Here is a 21,649-nt window from a genome sequence, read left to right as displayed (position 1 = left end):
CACACATTCATTGCTCGGAGTGACTTGACTAGTGAGATATTAAGCATTCTTGCAACTGGACAGACAGGTCTTAAAGTGTACAGTGTTGTCCGAGTGTTTTATTTCTGCCATAAAAAGTCATTTTGCCCTTTGCTGGCATTGTGTCCTCTACCTACAAACAGCTTGAAACAGTTTTACCAAAACGTTTACGTTAGAATCTCAGCAACGTTTTCACTGATTTCATAGGGCTTTGGAGTTATTGAACTGGTTTTGTATACATATACGACGTTACAATAACAACGGCTTCAACCGATCGCAATATAATGATAAACGAATTTTACCACAGTAGTTATTTATCCGAGCGTAGCCATAAACACAATTATAGTCGGAAAACTACTATTGACATATACGTAGGTTCCTCTTCCATGAAACACATTACAGGAAACATCAATAATCCACTGCAGTCATTAATCCGGAAGTGGTATGCTGACATGTTTTATTTGAACTGAACATGATGTTTGATTCAAATATCCGAACTTAGCTGACCTATTTCAGTACAAAAGCCCCGTGTTTGATAAGAAACGGGAACGAGGGCAGACAAATATATGACACACTTTGACTGATCACAAGAACTAAACCCTACGCCCTGCGGCCATGTCGGTGGGAGTTCAGAGCTCAATCACGCTCACTGGAGCATGGCCGTCGACACGACATCATGTCAGAAGACATCTATGCTAAAATCAATCGTTAACCGTGTTTATTGTGCAACTCAACAATGCCAAGCCTGTTATATTCGTTGTGACCCAAGTGTCACATCGCCATTCGTGTTGTGGTGATAGATAGGGTCGTTGACATCATTTGAGGAATTCCTGACATCATTAAACTTGGAATTTCTGGAATATAAAATGCTATACGTGTTCCTCTCATTGTGTTTCTCTCGTGTGTTTTCCTTCATGTAATTCTACATATATATTGTACAATATTTAAGTTCTTATAGTGTCAGGTATAGTATATTGTATGGGGCCTTGTTGATATTGGGTTTGTTCATGTAACAGATACGAGTGGGAGCAATATACCCCTGAAACAATACCATATTGATCACAGATTTAAAAATGCTGACTTAGCAAATTAGCTTCTGTTTTGCTTTACCAGTCCTGTACTTTGACAAATTGTCATTGCGATGTGGTGTACCCACGTGATACTGATTGGGTGTCTGTATGGTGTCTTAAGGGTGTCTTAATGATGTGGAATGTTAAAACTTGAATATTGTTCACTTGTTAAACAAAAGTGTTGATATAAACTGACAAATATGTCAATTCCTTTCGCATCCAGTAAAATTAATCCACGAATTAGACTGTGGTTTAAAGTCGGCCCAGTGATGTAGGTAATTTACAGCTGGAGATCTCACATGCAGGTGGTGGTTGCCTGTTGTGTGCCGCTCCCCCTCTCTGCGACGTGTAGCTCTTTAATTCAAATGTTTGCCCACTGCTCAGAGGTCCAGATGATGTTCAAAATTTGCTGAACAAATTTACATTCTGATACGTGACGGGTTTGCTCCAAATTCAGACCCAACATGCACCTCTGAACGAAAAGCCTAGAAGTGACATTGTACAGGGACATTTGGCGTGTATTCGACATCGGAGAGCGCTGTTTACAGGAGAAAAAGAGCATTTGCCCAGCTACTGATGGATATGACCTATTTATTCAAGCTTGATCGGAACCGATTTCCAAACTTCAGACACAACCAGTCTTGATATTAGTATTTAAACAGACACCAACATTTGTCTACGGATTGAAGTATTACCATCGTCATCATTTTCACTGTGTTGATGATGATGATGATGATGATGATGATGATGATGATGATTGTCGTAGCCATAATAGAAATGTACATCGTCAGTGTATATCATTGCTGATAAGACATTATTTTATTTTTAATCTGGTGTCCCCCGCCGTGATGTTGCTGGAATAGTGCTAAAACCGGCGTAAAACAATCCTCACACACTATGATTATAATGTGTTTATCGATTTACCAGTTATTTCATTTGATGAATTGCAATGTCAATACCACGTCTGATACCGACGTCACTAGCATTATACAATGGTAAATTCAATACCACCCGCTAGAATATTTCCGGTATTCTGAAATCCTTGCATAGTAATTGCATGTTTGATAAACGATTCCTCTGAGGGAGACCAGATGCACTATATATCGTTAACAATACGTTCATTTATTGGTACCCCTAACGACCATGTCGTTCACACAAACACAATCAAAGCAACGCGCCATGCGCAGCAAGCAAATATATTCATCCACGTGTCACTGCAAACCCAAAAAGGATTAATTTTCATTTAGAATTCACAATCAATTACCATCTTGTAGCAGATGGTGCTGATGCAGCAAATGATGACAAATTTATTGAAACAATATGAATAGCCAAGATCTATACCCAAGTCAGTACGGCCATGGACACTGGAATACGTCCATCCAAGGTCATACAAACACTAATGGCTGTGTTGACGTTATTGTTTAAGTACGTATTTACCCACTCTTGACATTTCAGGAGCATATTCATAAATATTATCTTCGATTTAAGAATAATCTGTGTGTAAACACCCCCTGGCCCGGTAGGCAGACAGCTTATTATCGCCAGTTCCTCGAACAAACAAGCCGACCTCTGATGTCACTCGAACAGGTGATATCAAGCAATATACACTAGATGCTTGTTTATTGATTGTTGTGTTTTGCTAACGTTGCCAGGATATTGTTCATAAAGGCTTGGAATATATGACATATACATGTTCGGATTCTGTATGAGCAGTTGTTTTTGTCATAACGTTCTACCGTGTCATTTCATGTGAGGATGTACAATTTTAAGGGTTTGGCGTAGTTTTGTCAATGAGGGGCAGGATACGCCAACTTTTTCGCGGACACCTGTTATCATTACTATTTTAAAGTGATTCATTAATATATATTCATGATATAATGGAATCGTACACTCGAAGAGATTTCTTATGACTATGGAAATGGTTTTGTCGCTTTTATTTACATTCGGATTTCGTTCACAGTGTACTGCATTCTAGGATCACGATTCACCGTGCGAAGGTATCACTTACCACACATGTCCATGTAACGTCCTAGGTGTGTTAGTATTGTGGTTAGTGCATAGTGTTATGTATTTGAGTCCAAATGGTCAAACTGTATAATGCAGGCAGAGACGTAATTTAATTGCTGAAGATCCGGGGTAGAAGAGGTCTTTAGCAACCCATGCTTGCCACAGAAGGCGACTATGCTTGTCGTAAGAGGCGACTAACGGGATCGGGTGGTCAGGCTCTCTGACTTGGTTGATGCATGTCATCGTATCCCAATTGCGTGGATCGATGCCAGTGATGCCAGTCACTGGATTGTCTGGTCCAGACTCGATTATTTACAAACCTCCGTCATACAGCTGGAATATTGCAGAGTGCGGCGTTAAACAACAAGCAAACAAACAAATAATTTCTATGGGGTTTTCTTTTGAGACATGTTCTATTACTCGACCCATACCAATTATATCACCATGGTGTTCGGAGAGTGTGGTCGTCATTCAATACTATGTTGCAATTATTAGTGTCGTGTATAACAGAGTATGTTTCACAACCATCCGCTCGCTCACCCAACCTCTCATCCCCAAACCACCCAACCCATCCCGCCTGATAATGAATAGTTTGTAAGATCAACTGGCAACGACAACATTGGAATAGTGTGTCGCTTCTACCACCTAAGGGGCGGTCGGGTAGCCTAGTGGTTAAAGCGTTCGCTCGTCACGCCGAAGACCCGGGTTCGATTCCCGACATGGGTACAATGTGTGAAGCCCATTTCTGGTTACCCCGCCGTGATATTGCTGGAATATTGCTAAAATCGGCGTAAAACCATTCTCACTCACTCTACCACCTAAATCAACCAACAGGGTATCATCGCAGTTACGAGTCGGCTATTATCACCTTGTAATCTGTTGATCATAGGATATTCCTCACCTAATATAGATGCTAATAGATAAATACTCGACCCCCGGTATACATGTCGTTATGTTGAATAAGCCATGTAGCCTATTGTCCCCTGACACGCATTTCTGGTATGTGAGTTGCATTAATATAACATACACTGACTCCACGGGGAGTATATAAACCTGGCTAATCTCTCGCCGTTACAAACTGTACTTTGTACTACAATTGTAAACGCAGCTTAGCTGGATAAACCATAATCCGTCCAAATAATATTTATTTAGCGGGCATTTCATCTGAGAGAAGGAATTTAAGACGTTTTAAAGAATGTTGATAAATTATGTAGTTATTCCTTGGGTGGAATGTGATAGATCTAGGAAAATATCGTCATGCAATTTAATGGAACATTGCAAAGTTTATCATACAGGGATATTGTCAATTCGGTTAATTGAAGGAGTGGTATTTGATCATTCATGATCTAGGTTCTGCGTGTTCTGATGCATCATCTGTACCAATGGCGTGTATACTTCCAACATATCATCCCCTACCTTCCTGCGTAGAGATGATGAATACATTACGATGAATCGATTCACGATAATGACGAGAGAGACAATCTGTTATGAACACCGTAAATGTCCTCGTTACATTATTTTGAAAATCAGTGCCAAAGGTTTGAACTTCGGGAATTGTTTGAGATCTGCAAAGACGTTGGCGATATTTTGAATCTCCCCCAACCCCTCCCTATATTTGTGTCATATACCCCACCCCGTGGGGATTCTTGGTCAGTATAGACCCTAGCATCCTATGCTTGTCGTTAGAGGCAACCAAGTGGATCGGATGGTTGCGCGTGATGACTTTGTTGATTGCATGACATCGTACCCCGACGGCGTGGAGCGTTTCTCTAAATACGATCACTGGATTGTCTGATCTAGATTCGACAATTTACAGGCCGTCGGCACATAGCTGGAATACTGCCGAGGGCGGCGTGAACTAACAACACACCAATCATATACCCTCCTATGAGGACAGTAGAAGAAGAAGAAGATGAAGAAGAGGAAGAATATTTTATTACAGTGTCGCCCGCTGTACATATAAAATGACGAGGCAAGAATGTAAAAACTCAGCGGCAGACCAAAATGGCTTACGAGATACTAAAAGACTCATAAAGATAATATTTTATATATTTGCACACCACAATTAATAGAAATAATGAAAATAGCATTCATAATATCCCCCATACAAGCATCCTTAATACACACAACCACATCCATTCCAACATCCAGTCCTTCACTTACAGCAGCTTACTCAAACCACCCAAACATTAGAGGTATTAAACATGGTTATCTGCCCCGACCAAGGCGCCACATCTACACGCGAGCTGACATTTTATATGAATAAAACAGACAGGTTTTGCTAACTTATGGAGCGCACGTACATATGACACAGACCATGATATGAATAGGTGAAAAGGTTTAGCCTCTCATTGCACACAGGCGCTATATCCCACATACAATGTAGTGCACACACCCGCTCTGTGTTGTATGCTGACTTGTACATTGTATTGACTGACGATGTTGTTAAGACGCCCATTGACGAGTCTATATAAGCTAGTGTATAAACCTACTTATGCACGAGGAGGTATATAATACTGCACTTATAGACAACACTGAGACCTTTGAGGTACTGCTTATAGTAGCGTGACACATCTACAGAGGAAGGGCTGTGTTATATCCACTGCCGCCAGACCCCACTGTCACTGGAAGACAGTATTTATGCAGATATTGGACCCGGGGTCATGTCTACTGCATATTTCACGTTCTCACTTTTTATTGCTTGGTTGTAAATATCCTTTACAAACTGTCAAACTGCTGAGTCAGGGAAATAGGTTCTAGTGTTTACCATAGAAGGTCATTGACTTGGTAAATATGTAATTGTTTTGTTTTTGAGGCCCAGTTTGATTGCGTTGATTGTTGTGTGTGACGGATTTTAACACGATATCTCAAGAACCATATGCACATAACATACTCCTTACGAAATGCATTTCTTTGGGGGGGGGGTTCTGAGCAAAGAGAATCCTCTTCGTTGGACTCTAACTGCTTAAAACTGAAACCAACTGTCAGTTACTTTTGTATATTTGTTCAAATCATGTTTGGTGTAACCTGGGTGATTTAAATGGCATGTTTTAAGGATATAAACATACTTCCTATAGTACCCGTGAAGATCAGGGCAAGGTTTGGTCTTCAGGAACACATACTTGTGGTCAGGGGTAGATTAGGTCTTCAAAAACCCATGCTTGCCCCAAGAGGCAACTATGCTTGTCGTAAGAGGCGACTAACGGGGCCGGGTGGTCAGGCTCGCTGACTTGGTTGTTGCATGTCACTGTTTCCCAACTGCGTAGATCGATGATCATGATGTTAATCACTGGATTGTCTGGTCTAGACTCGATTATTTACAGAATATAGCTTGAATAATGCGGCGTTAAACAACAACAAACAATCTTTCGAAAGCAAGATATGTATAATTATACATAGTTTAAGGTCCGTTATATGGCAATCACCTCATGACCTGGAAGAGGTGGGTTGGGTAGCTTTGTGTTGGTTGATTCAGTGGTTGACTACGTTTTGTCTGTAATGAGGCGGACATTGGGTTTTCTCTCTAATTACATGTCTCGCCATGTAGTGTAGTGGTCCTTCTTCGGTCACCGCCCGCTTTACACATGTCTTGACGTGCGTAAACTGGCGTGAACACACTCATGACATTGACCTGTCTCGTTCAGGTGGCCGCGCTTACGATGAGGAATTCTTTGTGGAGAACTAAACACTTGTTAAATACCTATTAATTTCCACCCTCACGAACAGAGACAAATTAGCATAGAATTGGCGTGGGCTTCCTTCCTCTCGAGTGGAATGCGGTAGATCGGGCTTCCACAAGTCTTCTTAAATAATGTATTACACGACTGAACGATACGCTTGACGGGTGATGAAGATGTAAACTGAACGATACGCCAACTGATTGTGGAAGGCAAGGCAGTAAATAGAATCTGTAATATATTCTTCATGTCCTTGTGGTGGACACGTGTTATGTGAGAGTCTACACAAAGCAAGGTTGGAAGTGAAACGGACAATTAAATGCGGAAGTAGGGTAGACTATTGGACAGTGGATATGTCGAGTTTAGTCGTGTGGAAACTCTGTAACCATTAACCTGTCTGGTGTGACCGTCAGAGACACTTGATCACGGACAGCTCAATCTCACCTGACCATGTTGTGTTTCTACTGTGAGGGACCGCCTCCGTGGTCTAATGGTAGAGCGTCCGCCCGGAGAGCGGATGGTCCGGGGTTCGATCCCCGGCCGCGTCATACCAAAAGACGTTAAAAGATGGTACTTGTTGTTACCCTGTCTGGCGCTCGGCATTAAGGGGCTAAAACAAGGACTGGTCGGCTCGGAGTCAGTATACTGTGTCTGAGTGGGGTATTCATGTTAAACTGCGGCATGGTATCTCAGTGTGCTAGCTCTAGAAATCGGCATCAGTCCCGACTAGTACAAGCAGCCACACACACATACACGTGCATGCACGTCGCTATATAAGTGCAATAATCTTGGACGCGACGTTAAACCCAATTTCACCTCACCTCACCTCACCTCACCTCACCTATCCAGTGGGAAAGATGTTACAAGAACTCCTATGCTACTCGATGCTGTTTGGTCTGATGGCTCACCTTTGGGTAGTTTCGTTGTGGCACAGGTGGCGCCGCAGTTCACTGTGCAGTTTTGGGCGTTTCAGAAACCCTTGATGCTAAGCATGGTTCGCCCCGATTATTGTTCTATTATTATTAAACATATTTTATTGTCCAAAAAAACAAAGGGATTGGGCACTAGTGCAACACTTATTACCGCCTTCTCCCTATTGTTCTATATTTGTCAGCACCATATCCCTAGTCATGAGTTTCAACAACTAGGTAAACGTCTAAGACCTGCATCACATCGGTCTTTCCTCCTGCGTCAAGCGGACACACCGTTGTATAACTGGAATACTGTTCTGAACGCATTAATCCAACTCATTCGTTGAAGCTCTGTAGAATATTGCTATCTGTTTGTTGGTTTGTTGTTTAACGCCGAACTCCGCAATTTTCCAGCTATATGACGGCGGTCTGTTAATAATCGCGCCTGGACCAGTCAATCCATTGATTGATGTCATGAGCATCGATCCACGCAACTGGGATACGATGACATGCAACCAAGTCAGCGAGCCTGACCGCCCGATCCCGTTAGTCGCCTTTTACCACAAGCATATTCGCCTCTTACATGGCTGAAGACCTATTATTACCCGGATGTTCACGGGGCTACTGATATCTGAACAAATCTGAAATAGCGAACATAGGTTTGGAGAAACGATCTACAAACGACCCACCAACTAATTGACAGAATATACTTTACCCCCTCTGTGTAGCTTCCAAACCCAACACCCCAAACCCTCTTGTCAAAGAGCGCCATCTACCATAGCAGGGGTAGCCGGTCGGGAGTAAGGTTTCAGGACACACTTGGGGTGCTTATATGTACAACAGTCCAGGCCAGGATAGACATTCCTCGCACTGGGCAGGGTTCCATTTCAACGATGGTCTCCAACCAATTACAAAAGAACGGGACAGGTTCACGTTGCGATCGTTTATTCATTCCAAGCCTTGAAAATAATGTTTTCTTTTGATATATTTTGACATATTCATATATATTATCATAGGCTACAAAAGCATAGGTAAATCATATTATCATCGTTCTGTTAAGATTACTTTCTTTGTCGATGCTCGTAACAGTAATCTTGGAAAGGCGTTATGCACGTTTAGCTCGTGTTCAGGGTCTTACTTACGGACAAAGCGCGACGTGTAGTGTTATATGCATCTACCCAGTGTTTGCTGATGATATGATTAGGTGTCCTACATTCGGGTGGACGTGCCGCATGACCAGTGGTGTACATACCCGTGTGTATGTTGCTAGGGCTGGCCACTTCTCCGGGTACATCAGCCGTTGTTTGTACGTCAACTTGGTCCAGGTTGTCGCACTACATTAAAATATCGAGTCAGCACCTTTCTCTTCCAACCACCCTCATACATTAATCTGTCTGTAGGAATCTCAACGTATACATTATTTTGCTGCCAGTGCGTAATGATAAAATTCCATCCGAAGAATGAAATACTGTCATAAGCTTTCGTTCCTTGTTTTTAGTTCTCGTTTTACTGGTTTGTAATATCGCTGAAAATGTTTTTGGGGAATAATTTAGGAAATTCAAACAACTCAAACGTAACTTATTTTTTTCAGGACTTTTCGATTCATTGGTCATGTTATATCACCGAAACTGTTATTAAAATGTTCTCAAGTCCAGGCGAAACCGTTCAGCTTCTTGTTTGAGGTGCGGAGATGCTAGGGGCATCCTGGGCGTCCAGTGATATATTATGTATGTTGTACGTAGTGTGTGTCACCTGGATTCAGCTACAATCTTAGCGCAGTACCGTTAGTTTGACTGCTCTCCTTATTTGCTTGTATCGAAGTCGACTGAGGTTACTGTTGACTTTCATCAGGCTGGGGCAACCAGGAGCTTAATGCTGATTACAAGGTCTCCGAGAAATACGTGCTTCAAGTGAGCGACATGTGCTTCGGCAAGCCTTTGGATAGGTTTATTTTCTAGGACATTAATTGACTGTGAACGGCTGTAGACACTTGTTCGGATCTCTTAATGATGCAGAAGAATGCCCTGTCAGAAGTTGTTAAATCATGGCAGTGTCCTGGTGGCACTGATGTCAAGGAAAGTCACTGTTATTTGTCTGTCGTAAACAAATGGCGGGTCTTACTTTTAAGATCGTGTTTTTTCCATTCTTTTCAAAGTATATTCAGACAAACTAGCCAAGGTGTTACAATAAGATAAATATAAGACATTTTGTTTATGTTTTACCTGTAACTGTGTGGTTACACTGAAACTTGAATTTGAGCAATTACCTCATAATTCAGAAGTATGACACGAAAGTATAACATAATATATATCATTTGTATAAGAATATCATTAATGCTAGAATATTTGTTTTAAAAATCTGGATTCTGTATTACTGAACATGTTAAATAAGATTTTGCGAACATTTGTATTTTACTGTTGTGCGGAATAATTAGATCTACACAATCACTCACAAATGTAAGGATTTTCAAAACGTACACACACTGTTGTGACAGCGGAAACGCTTCTTTCATTTCCTGTGTGGCGACTATGCCAGTAGGAGTTATCTTCTCCTTGTCGTTGTGCGCTCAATGCAGGGGAACATTCCAATCAGGGTGTAAGCTCTATACCTGGCGGGGTGATAAAACAAAAACATCACATCGAGACAAACGGTCTTTTTATGATTGATTATCGCAAAACTGGAAGCATTAAAACATTTCCTAGATGGTGAAAGAGTTTGTGATACTGCCAGGTCTTCTGTCCAACATCAATTACCAACAGTGAGGATTACACGACATATCACAGCGGACTGAAAGCTCAGATAATGCATAGCCACTTTGAAGCGTTCAAACCGCTTCCATCCACGAATGTTCAATGCAATTCTAACACCTGATAATATATCTGGAGTTGATAAAACTTTACAATACAAAATAGACCTTGTATTGTTTCACAAACATGTCTGTTAACAACTTATCTATAACGTAAGCACTTACGGATTAGTACCAAATGCTATTAGTTCAGCTGCCACCCGTCTGAGATGAAACTGCCGTCAAAACAACGCAGGTACATACAAAAGATCTGTCCACTTTAAAAAAACGCCGCTCGTTTTACAACAAAGGAACGTGTCCATTGTGTACCTGAGCTTGTAAATCTCGTGCGTGACACAATTAACTCGACCGGGTGTCCGAATGCTTGTGTTGTTTTAAGTTAGACGAATACTCGCCTCTCGTCAGTGTCAATAGTATGTAAGGGATTCTGGGCTGTTCCCACAAACAAGTAATAGCAGATGAGTAGAACGCAGGAAATATGACGACCACAAGTAAACTGCTCCTGAGGAAAGACCTGTTTAGGATAAGGACCGAACAGCATGTTGGGTGAGAGATATTGCCCCTTTCCGTCGTTTCTGGACACAAATCATTGGTGGATAATTGTTGATGTTACACGTTCGGTAGATTCGATAGGCTACGTCACTTGTTTTAAATGGATTGTTTCAAAGGCATTTCTTAGAGAAGTTGACTGGTGAAAATGTAGACACACTATATAACATTGTTATCCGTAGATTGTGTCTGGTTTGTAAGATGCGTTTGCTAGATACCATTCAGTAAACAGGTTGTCTGTATACCTGATTTATGTAGTTTTGCGTGGATCGTGATATATCACGGCTACAGCTGCTCGAGGCTTTGATGTGTACGTCGTGCTGCACATTAGTCGATGGGTAAAGGTTGTAAACGTCAATTGAAATAGCATATGGCTGTAGTACTGCCTGTGGGACGTTCTGATCGAAAATGTTCTTTCAGAGGAGAAGTGATTTACACTTGATGTAACATTTGTTAACGTCTGGTCTGCTTACGGGCAGACCAGCAGACGTCATTGTAGACGGTCATTGTAGACGGTCATTGTAGACGGTCATTGGCGATTATTCAGACAATAACATCTACGGAGCATGTTATAAACGATCACATCAATTGACTGTTATCAATGATCATATCTTCAGATGATGTTATAAATGCTAATATCTCCAGACGATGTTATAGATGATCATATCTTCAGACGATGTTATAAATGATCATATCTTCAGACGATGTTATAAACGATCACAACAGCAGACGATGTTATAAACGATCACAAAAGCAGACGATGTTATAAACATTCAAAGCAACTGATGTTATAGAGACCATCTTGCGAGGTCACGAGAGCGCCTTATGAGGTAGAGTTCTTCTCAGGTTTGCTTGCAGAGAGTTGTATGAATTTATTTGCCGCCTTCTTACTTTCCCCAAACAAACGTGTCTGTCCTCTGTTACAGTCAGAACAAGCTGGACGAGGCACTGCTGACTTCAGGCCGCGTGTCTGACGCCATCCAGTCCCTGCTGGAATGGCTGCAGAAAGCAGAGGCCACCATCTCCGACGAGCAGCAAGTCCTAGGAGACCTGGACACAGTCCACATGCTGTATGAACAACACAAGGTAAGTCCACACACCATCAACCCACAGACCATCAACCCACAGACCATCAACCCACATACCTACTCAGTCTTTACCATGTCTCTGTAACCCCACGCTGAGTTTTACGCCACTGTTAGCAAAATTCCAGCAATACCACGGAAAGTGGGCTTCACACATTATACCCATGCGGGGATTCGAACCCGGATCCCCGGCGTCACGCTAAAACCACTGGGCATCCCCAATGCCCCAATCCCATGCTGAAGGCTGTCTTCAAACTGGAATATTGCCGAGGGCAATCCCATTTGTCCCTCCTGCACGATTTTAAGCAGTACTTTTATTTGTGTTTAATGATACTTATTCATGTTTTGGAGTCTTATTTGGCAATATATTTAAGATCGATTTGTTACAGTCCTGGTTTTGAACTATATGTCTATTTATTTACCCCGTTTAATGCTGTAATCGCTTCGAGATCATGTCACTATCACCTGTTGTGTTCCCCGGGTTAGATCAAACACAAAAAGACTGGCACCTTTACACAAAGCGGTGTTAGGGATAGGACTGTAATAAGGCAATGTTCGATCGCCAAATCGCTGTTAACGTGACGTTCATGTTCTAAAACTGCTTGAACAGCGCTGCCCATGCATCAAACAATATATGTCAGTGTCTATGTATGATGCTGGTGTTTCACTGACAAGAACGTGTGTTGTAGGCGATACAGCAGGAGCTGGCAGCCCGGGAGACGACCGTGACGACGATGAAGACGGCGGGCAACATCCCTCGGTCGCAGGCGGAGGAGCTGGCAGAGTTGTGGGAGAGGGTGAACTACCTCAGTGACGTCCGAGACAACAAACTGAGGGACGCTCTCAAACTGGTAGGCTTTTGCTTCTATAATCAGCACAGCCAATCACAAGACTTTGTAAACTAAATATATGATCACTTTCCCATTGTTTAAAGGAGTCCCTAGCTCGTTCTAATGGACTGTCCTAGATTTCCCCACACAAAACGTTTTTTGCTAGTTAAAAATGTATGACGTGTAACAGTCTATGATTACCTTACACAAAAGAAATGTCTCTAAGTTTGACACATGATAATTGCAGTAACTCTAACTTGGACATGGACATTCTTTTGTTTCGTTTCTCGGGAATTCAAGAGCAGGTGTGACCTCCTCCGCGGCGTTATGGCTTACTTGACCTGTATGTCATTAGATTATTATTGTTATCCTTAGGCTGAAGAGTTCCAGGACGTGGTGACCACGATGCGGGAGTTTCTGCCACAGGCTGAGTCAGCCCTTAAATTCAGGGCGTTACCCGAAGACGAGGTGGCCATCATACAGCTTATTGAAAGACATGAGGTAAGTAACGAGAATATATGGAACAAAGACGCAGTAGATACCGAATATAAGCACAATAGATGCTGAATATACCAACGTTACCCACGTGTGTTCGTCGTTGCAGAAGTTCCAGGAGGAGCTGCGGGACCACCAGGATACGGTCGACAAGATCAAGGCCCTCGCCGAGGAGATCCTTCAGGCTTGTCATCCAAACGCTGTCCGATTTGTCAAGTACTACCTCACTATAACCCAGACCAGATGGGACCAGGTAAGTCGCAGTTCGAGGTCACTGATGACACTGATGGTCATTTTTGACATGATTACTTTCTCGTGTATTATACACGATCCCGCACGAAGGTGGGCAAATTCGAAACAAGCATATATTTGTAACATCATATTGTGTAAAAGCTTTTTATTATCGACAAATTAATGTTTTTATGAACATCATACAATTACTGCATGTTGACCAATACAGCTGTTAAACGTGATAACCAGTTGGTAGATACTTAGCACTGGAGATGTTGCAGAGATGGTGATGAATGTGTTCCTGTTACAGTTGTTGCAGCGCGCCAAGGGTCGAGCCCAGAGGCTGCAGGACGCGCTGAGGAACATCCAAGGTAATGCGGCACTCCTGGAGGAGCTCTTGGCATGGTTGACGGACGCCCAGGCTCTTCTGGCCACCAAGGAGAGAGACCCCATCCCAGATGATCTCAAGGTCGTTGAGACTCTGCTGAAGGAGCACCTGGTCAGTTGAACGATATAATCACACCTCCAAAAATACCGGTTTAGTCTATATTGTCTCATAAGGCCAATACAGGAACATCTAACATAATCTCAGTTTGATGGAAAACTAGCACTTCGTCAGTGGAACAGCAAATGAATCAAAAAGTATTCCAAAAATATCTGTACAATCATCTCCCCGAGGCAAGGGCGTTTTATAGTCAGTCACTTGGGGTCGTTAGTCGCGGCTAACGGGATCGGTGGTCGGCATCGCTGACTTGGTTGATGCATATCAACGTATCCCAATTGTCGGTTATGTACAATTATATTTGTTTTCGTGTGGTTGATTCGCTATAGCGAATATACAGTGACTGCCTTGGATGAAGCTCACTAAATGATGTTGTCGTTGTAGGAGTTCCACGAAGAGGTGACCAGTAAAAACGCTGACGCAGAGAGACTGACCAAGCTGGTCAACAGTGAATCAAAAGCGAACAGACAGTTTGGCAGGTAACCAATGTTGTTAACAGAAAGGATTACAAAAGCCAGCCCACGTTTCCATTCTGGCGCTCTGCTTTTTGCAGATTTCTTATGATTATGATAAGAGTGTTGTTGCTTTATTCAACATCTTTAGAAAAACAGCACTATTGACTTTTATCCTAAAAACACCAGACACGAGAACGAAATCTGGAAAATGCATTAAGATGTTTGTAGTATTTGAAAAGTCAGGCTTAAAGGTGAGGTTTACGCTTAAGACGACTTGGTCAATGAGAATAGTACTGATTTACCTTTTATTGACAGCAACATGCGACTGAATGAAGTGGATGGTTATAACCCGCGAGTGGCAGCACTACAGAGTAAATGGCGGACTGTGTGGCGGATGTCAGTAGACCGGAAGAAGAAGCTACAAGATGCGCACGACACACTTCTAGAGGTGATATGCCGACACTTATCTTATCTTATCATGGCTACTTGTGGGAGATACTTGGACTGAAACTTAACAAGTACTGTATCGCGTGTGTAACAATTTCATTCTTATTTACAGTTGGAAAGTTTTAAGAATTTCAACTTTGACCTCTGGAGACAGCGATACCTCAACTGGATCCAAGCAAAGAAGTTCCGAATCACGGACTTCTTCCGGCGGCAGGATAGGGACTGTGATGGGTGTGTGACGCGGGAGGAGTTTGTCACAGGAATGTTGAAGTCAAGTATGTATTCCTTCGCGTGGATCTGATTCAACAACTGTTCAAAACAGAATAGACCTGTGAAGATCCGGGTTAGAAAAACTCTTCAGCAACCCATGCTTGTGGTAGGAGCCGACTAATGGGATCGGGTGGTCAGACTTGCTGACTTGGTTGATGCATGGTATCTCAATTGCATTGATGCTCATGGTATCAATCACTGGATTTCTGCTCCAGGCTCGATTATTTACAGACCTCGTCATATAGCTGGAATATTGCTGCTGTGTGCGGATTTAAACAACAAACAAAAAATCAAAACAGAATACTCACTTGGAAACGCAATTTCGAAACATATAAGATTTTGTTCAATATTTTGAAAAACTATACCATTGTTTGTAAATGGACTGTTTTTTTCAGAATTCCCGACGAACAAAACGGAATTAAACGCTGTATTTGACATATTTGACAGAAGAAATTACATGGAATACAAGGAATTCATAGATGCGCTTAAACCAGAGAAGGTGAGTTATACCCAAACGTTCATAAACCAAGTAGAAAGATTTAGAGATAATTGTCGCTTTAATTAACATCACACTAATTTGTATAGTTCCCTATACGTAATCCTATGATGAACAATTGGTGTTGCGACCACCTTAGCTCTTATATCACCTTGTGTATATCGCTTTGAATATTGCTGACCTCAGCTTTAATCAATATTCTCAGTGATTTGCTCATGACTGGGCAATTCTTCTGTCAGATATTCGTTCCATCTTCCTAAACTGTGACTTGTCACCTCCAGAATAAGTCCGCCAGGGCCAAGGCAGCCAACCGGTCCAAGTCTGACGTGGAGATGATTCACGACGAGATCGAGAGAGAAGTGTCGTCATGTCAATGTCGCCATCAGTTCAGGGCCGAGTTCGTGGACGAAGGCAAATATAAGGTAGATAACTCTTGTTTCCAAATTGTCTCCCTTGGTCGGTGTTCTTTATTTCGTTTCCGTATGTCAGGCACTAATTTGTCTTTGTCGTTTCTTATATTTTAATTACATTTTTCAGTTTGGAGACTCTCAAAAACGTCGGGTAAGATTGAGTGGTTCCTTCACGTGATTTGTTTACTTGTTCACTATTCACATGTTGACTTTTTAGAAAGGGTCGTTTTGTCTGTGGTGATTTTTCTTTTGTTACTTTCCTGCGCTTTTTGATATAACAAAGACACGGAAGTTGTTGGACTTTATGCATGGTGTGGAACACAATTTTATCGCCCGCGGGACTATTTTTATCCAAAAGTTGAGATACGTTGGGATTTGTCACCTCTTTTGAAGTCATCTGCATATTTTGTCTTTTGTTGCAATCGATGTCCTACCGATCCGAAGTCATCTGCATTCATTTCTAGTATTGTAATTGATCATTTTTAACGACGCGAATTCTTGCTTGCATGGTTTGGTCTCATAGTGGACTATCGGCTTCGTAGTCTATTACAAACCTAGCATGGTGCTTCATAGAGGAACTATATGCCACAGGACACCTGGTGTCTAGATCCAGCTGTAGGGTGTCCTGGTATCTTAAATAAATATTTGAATTTTATCAGAGGGTGATATACGATAATAATGGATATAAAGCGTCCTTTGATGACCTAAAAAGTACCAATACAACAGAATGTGCCCGTTGAACGCGTGCTTCATGCGATAGTAAAGATGTATGTCGTGCGATTGAAAAGACATTAAAACTGTGGATGGGTAAGCTGGATCAGGTGGCATACACCCCCTGATCAGAACACCCTTACTACCGGCAGGCGATATTAATGATGAACCGTCAACTGAGAACCGTTCAATGTTACAGTTCGGCGAGACGGAGAAGATCCGTTTGGTTCGTTTCCTCAACAGCTGCGTGATGGTCCGAGTGGGCGGAGGCTGGGTCACGCTGGAGGAGTTCCTGGAACAGAATGACCCCTGTCGAGGTAAGAGTCACGGAGTTGTCTGCCCCTTGTTGAATTCTCCTTCCCTTCCGTCAGATCCTCACCCTTCCCTCAAATTAACACGAATACAAGGATTCCATGAAAATTATTGTTCATTTACGTTTGATATAATTTGCAACATCGCATGTGACATAGAAAGTACATCAATTAATTTGCATTGTATCATGCAGTACCGTAAAGTAATGACTGAAAAGAACCAATGTGATTATATTGCTATTTTTTACAGGGCATGTCTATATAACGTTGTATACAGCTTTTATTCATCCATTGTTGACCATTTGCATGATACAGTTAACATAGAGTAGTGACCGATCGGGCAGTTTGTAATACGTGCACCTTGAGTTGAAACGGTCATTAATAAAATATATGCGATGTGACACGCTGTAGTGGGTCCACGAATCGTAGTTCGTCCGATATGTTTGTTGCATGTTTTTCGACAGCTAATATAAGATTGTCGTCGTTTTGGAGTTGTTTAATTTTGTTTGGAGCTAACTTGTTTTACTCATTTAACTCACAAGTGTATATATTTAATTTTTGCTTTAAGCGTTGAAACCCATCATGCTAATACTCATTGGTTGGATGGACATAACTGTTTGGTAATGTGCTGCTTCGTGTGTTTTGCTTTTTCCGTCAGTAATGTCTGCTTCTTATGTCTAAGTTTATGTTTCATCCTGTGACTAATCTGGTTGCTTCCACAGCAAGGGGGCGTTCAAATTATGATCTCAGGGACACCCTTTTACTTCCCGACGGGTCAACTCCTAACACGTACGGCCGGAGGGGTAGCACCCCCGGGCGGAGCATTTCACCCTTCCCCACAGGGGTGAGGCGACGTCAAAACGACACGGGATACGCGTCATCAAATTCGTCAGGTACACGCAGTGTGATTGGCTGGTGCTGAGCATGCGTACTCAGTGGTTGCTGTGAATTTTTCCTACGTGTGATTTGGTCTTTAAGTCATATCATTCTCGGTAGCGGATTTCAGATAATATGGTGAATTCTAGGTGATGAGTTTCGGGTCTACAGATAACCACATGTCCAAGCCGACTTATATCATATATGTTAATCTGAATAATATGTAGATAATATTCTAGCATCCTTAACAAGCATGTCCAGTGTTTTTTACTAACTCTGTTATACATACAATACAACCAACGGTGTAATAACTATAAATATAGCATGCTTATACCATCCAATTATTTATTGCCATGTAAAGCGATATTATTATCAGTATATAATTATCCAAATACCCAAGCTTCTCCACAAATACGCATGCCTGTATATATACTGTTTGTTTCAGGGCACGTTGATACACGTGAGTTTAGTAGCGTTAGGTTGACTTCTTACATGGCTCACACGTGTTTTTATGACGTCACATTGTCACGTGTGTTCACAATTGCTCTTTCAGCCGGAAGTTCAGCAGATTCGTCATTGCGGCGCAGTAGAATTACTTCCTCTATGGTGAACCTATCTAATGCTAACGGTTCTCTTCTTAACAAAAACCCAGAGTTTGGTAGGTTTGAGTAGTGTAGTAGAACTGTGTCGTCCGTGGCAGCGATTATTGTCTGTGTATAATTCAGTGTCTTACATATTTCACCATGTACTTACATAATTGTAAATCACCCTATCATCTGTCATAAACTTAGGACCAAATACACTGGTACCTCGTTTACTTGAAGTATTGGGAATATATATCGTGTTGTTCGAGGTAAGCGATGTACTGTTACTAGACCTTGGTGTCCTTACGGGTTCTGTCTCCACCGCTCCAACGCAATGCCGTTGTGCTCTATGGGGACCTAGGAAGAGTTTTCAGCAACCCATGCTTGTCGTAAGAGGCGAACGGAATCGCTGACTTGATTCATCGTTATGTAAATCACTGGAATATGCAGTCCTTATTCGATTATTTATTGAGCGCATCATATTGCTGGAATATTGCTGAGTGGGCCTTATGCCTTACACCTGGGTGACCCAGGGTTAGAAGTCCCCAGCAACTTGTACCTGTTGTAAGAGGCGAGTCATTCGAGTGCGGCGTGAAACAAAAGACAGGTATAATAATATCATTAACGAGGTTTTGCTGTTGAATACACCTTTTACTGAAGATGTGATTAGCTAAGGACTAGGAAAGTATATTGAACAATAATCGTTGCCTATAGAAAAAGTAGTACATTTAGTGATTTTCACTGGAAGCTGTTGACAATGTTTTAATTTCACCCCCCCGAGTGTGTGTGTGTTCACGTGTTTATGTGATTAGATTTCAATTTGCAGTTGCGTAATAGAAGTTAGAATTACTAAAAAGCGCTAGTGCGTCATTTGTACATTAACCATTCAGCATGGTGGTATCTACAGATATATCCACAAACATCATTATTTCGACTGAAATGCTACCCTTACATTGTTATATATTGTATTATTGATATCAGATAATTACATATAAGTGAAGACACGTGAAGATCCGGGGTAGAATAGGTCTTCACAACCTATGCTTGCCGTAAGTGGCGACGATGCTTGTCGTAAGAGGACTAACGGAATCGGCCTTTCAGGCTCGCTGACTTGGTTGATGCACGTCATCGTATTCTAATTCCTTATATCGATGCTCATGACATCAGTCACTGGATTGTCCGGTTCAGACTGTTATTTACAGACCGCAATCATATAGCTGGAATATTGCCGAGTGCGGCGTTAAGCAACGAACAAACATAAATCACAAATTTAAACAGTGTTTGGTCTGCTGAAACAGCTCGGTTAATTTTTGCAAATAATTGGTCTGACTTTGTCATTTGGACACTAAGTTAGCATTGTTAATTTAACTTGTAAAACATTCCCTCTTTGACTGAGAGAAACTCCGATATCGGCGATGGACACTGCACGTAGTTTTCTGTTTCAGGTTCAACGGGGAGTCTCAGTCGCTCGAAACGTCTCAGTACTTCATCTTCTAGTATAGCATCCAATCAGGGTGGAGGCCGCAGCACGCGCACCCCCACCCCCGGCCAGACACCCAGTAACCGCAGACATTCAGGCGTGTACGGCACGCCCAGATCAACCACACCCACACCCTCAGTTGCCTTCGGGTCAACGCGGCCAAGGTCAAGGCCGACAACCCCCACAACCTTTTCCCCTCGTTCATCGTCTACGCCTCAGCGACCCGGAAGTGTTACCCCTACGAAGTCCATGGGTCGCACGAGACGACTTCCGACGACACCAAAGACACCAACAACACCTAGTACCCCGACAAGATTTAAATGAAACATTCTATTAGTGCAAACGGACCATAAACCAGTAGCTTCCACAATGTATTTACCCCAGGGATCTTCTTGTGCGATCTTTGACCACGCTGTATAACGTGAGGTCAAGGTTACAGTGTTTGATCTGACAAATCGCTGTCATCGGCTCAGTACGTCCAGAATCCTCGTTACGTGTGGAGACCAATAGTGTGCTTTGTAACAAGGAATTGGTGCTCTGTGTTGTAATTCGTGGGAGTTGTGCCTTGCAATAAGTAATGCATATTTTAAGAATGGGTGTTGATGCACGGAGAGTGACGTTTTTGAGACGTGTGTTGTGCGAGGAGCAATGAGATCTGAGAATTTGTCTCATATTTTATACAGCAATGTGTAAGTTATGGCAAGAGTAACCATTTATGTTCATACATTCCATTATGAATCCCATTATATATTCATAGCGCGTTACACTTCAAATCAAAATTTTTATGAGATTATAAATACTATGTTGTTAGTTACGTTATCATTTTAGACTTTTTACATATTAAATAATCATGTTTTTATTAGGGGAATCTGGGGATATGTAACAATATTAACTGGACTTTGGTCAAACGCTTGTAAAATACGTCATATAAACTGCGTTCTACGTCATCAAATGTTGCATAAACCTTAAAGTGTCTTATTTTTATCTGCAATCGTATATTTCCTGCCATTTAGCATTGAACAAATGAGAGTAAAAGACACACTGAATATGGGAGGGGAGTGTTTAATATCATGTATAGATTTATTACCACATGTAAGTATGAAAGCATATTAAAATACGTAAACATTGTTGTGTTTGTATATCTTTGTACACCTTAAAACAAAGGGCCCATCGCTCAACGCCGTTGTTGCAAGGCGTTCTGCTCCAGGACCCGCGGATGGTTTAACGTCACTGCCTGGTTACAGGCCGGCAAAGCCACATTTCGAAAATAGATAGCCCAAATTGATGTGGCTCTCGCGGCAATGGTTATGGTTGCGTGAGTGTATAATGTGGCTCTCGCGGCTATGCTGTCAAAACATGCTTTGTGATTCTATCAGGTTACCGTATATAACAAAACAAGTCTTGTTTTCTCATTTTTTATTCAACAAG

General features: G+C 41.9%; 1 protein-coding gene across 7 annotated transcripts in view; it reads left to right on the top strand.

The window, feature by feature from the left end:
• LOC124114728 (dystonin-like) overlaps positions 1 to 21,348 on the top strand; it is a 117,594-nt gene extending 96,246 nt beyond the window's left edge. For 3 of the 7 annotated variants that reach the window (XM_046475456.2, XM_046475440.2, XM_046475448.2), the window contains 15 exons: positions 11,965 to 12,124; positions 12,813 to 12,974; positions 13,329 to 13,454; positions 13,558 to 13,701; positions 13,990 to 14,178; positions 14,566 to 14,660; positions 14,952 to 15,084; positions 15,196 to 15,358; positions 15,749 to 15,852; positions 16,131 to 16,271; positions 16,387 to 16,410; positions 17,170 to 17,287; positions 18,004 to 18,174; positions 18,711 to 18,815; positions 20,187 to 21,348. In XM_046475456.2, the coding sequence (XP_046331412.2) occupies positions 11,965 to 12,124; positions 12,813 to 12,974; positions 13,329 to 13,454; positions 13,558 to 13,701; positions 13,990 to 14,178; positions 14,566 to 14,660; positions 14,952 to 15,084; positions 15,196 to 15,358; positions 15,749 to 15,852; positions 16,131 to 16,271; positions 16,387 to 16,410; positions 17,170 to 17,287; positions 18,004 to 18,174; positions 18,711 to 18,815; positions 20,187 to 20,545 (2,194 nt within the window). In that variant the 3' untranslated portion in view covers positions 20,546 to 21,348. The remainder of the gene's footprint in view (positions 1 to 11,964; positions 12,125 to 12,812; positions 12,975 to 13,328; positions 13,455 to 13,557; positions 13,702 to 13,989; positions 14,179 to 14,565; positions 14,661 to 14,951; positions 15,085 to 15,195; positions 15,359 to 15,748; positions 15,853 to 16,130; positions 16,272 to 16,386; positions 16,411 to 17,169; positions 17,288 to 18,003; positions 18,175 to 18,710; positions 18,816 to 20,186) is intronic. The other 4 variants (XM_046475466.2, XM_046475491.2, XM_046475477.2 and 1 more) reach the window with 3 other exon arrangements.
• Positions 21,349 to 21,649: the final 301 nt, after the last annotated feature.

This window comes from Haliotis rufescens, unplaced genomic scaffold (assembly GCF_023055435.1).
Source record: "Haliotis rufescens isolate VD_foot unplaced genomic scaffold, xgHalRufe1.0.p SCAF_4, whole genome shotgun sequence".
Lineage (NCBI taxonomy): Eukaryota > Metazoa > Mollusca > Gastropoda > Lepetellida > Haliotidae > Haliotis > Haliotis rufescens.
The sequence above is the reverse complement of the archived record's forward strand: the minus strand, read 5'-3'. Positions and strand labels throughout refer to the sequence as shown.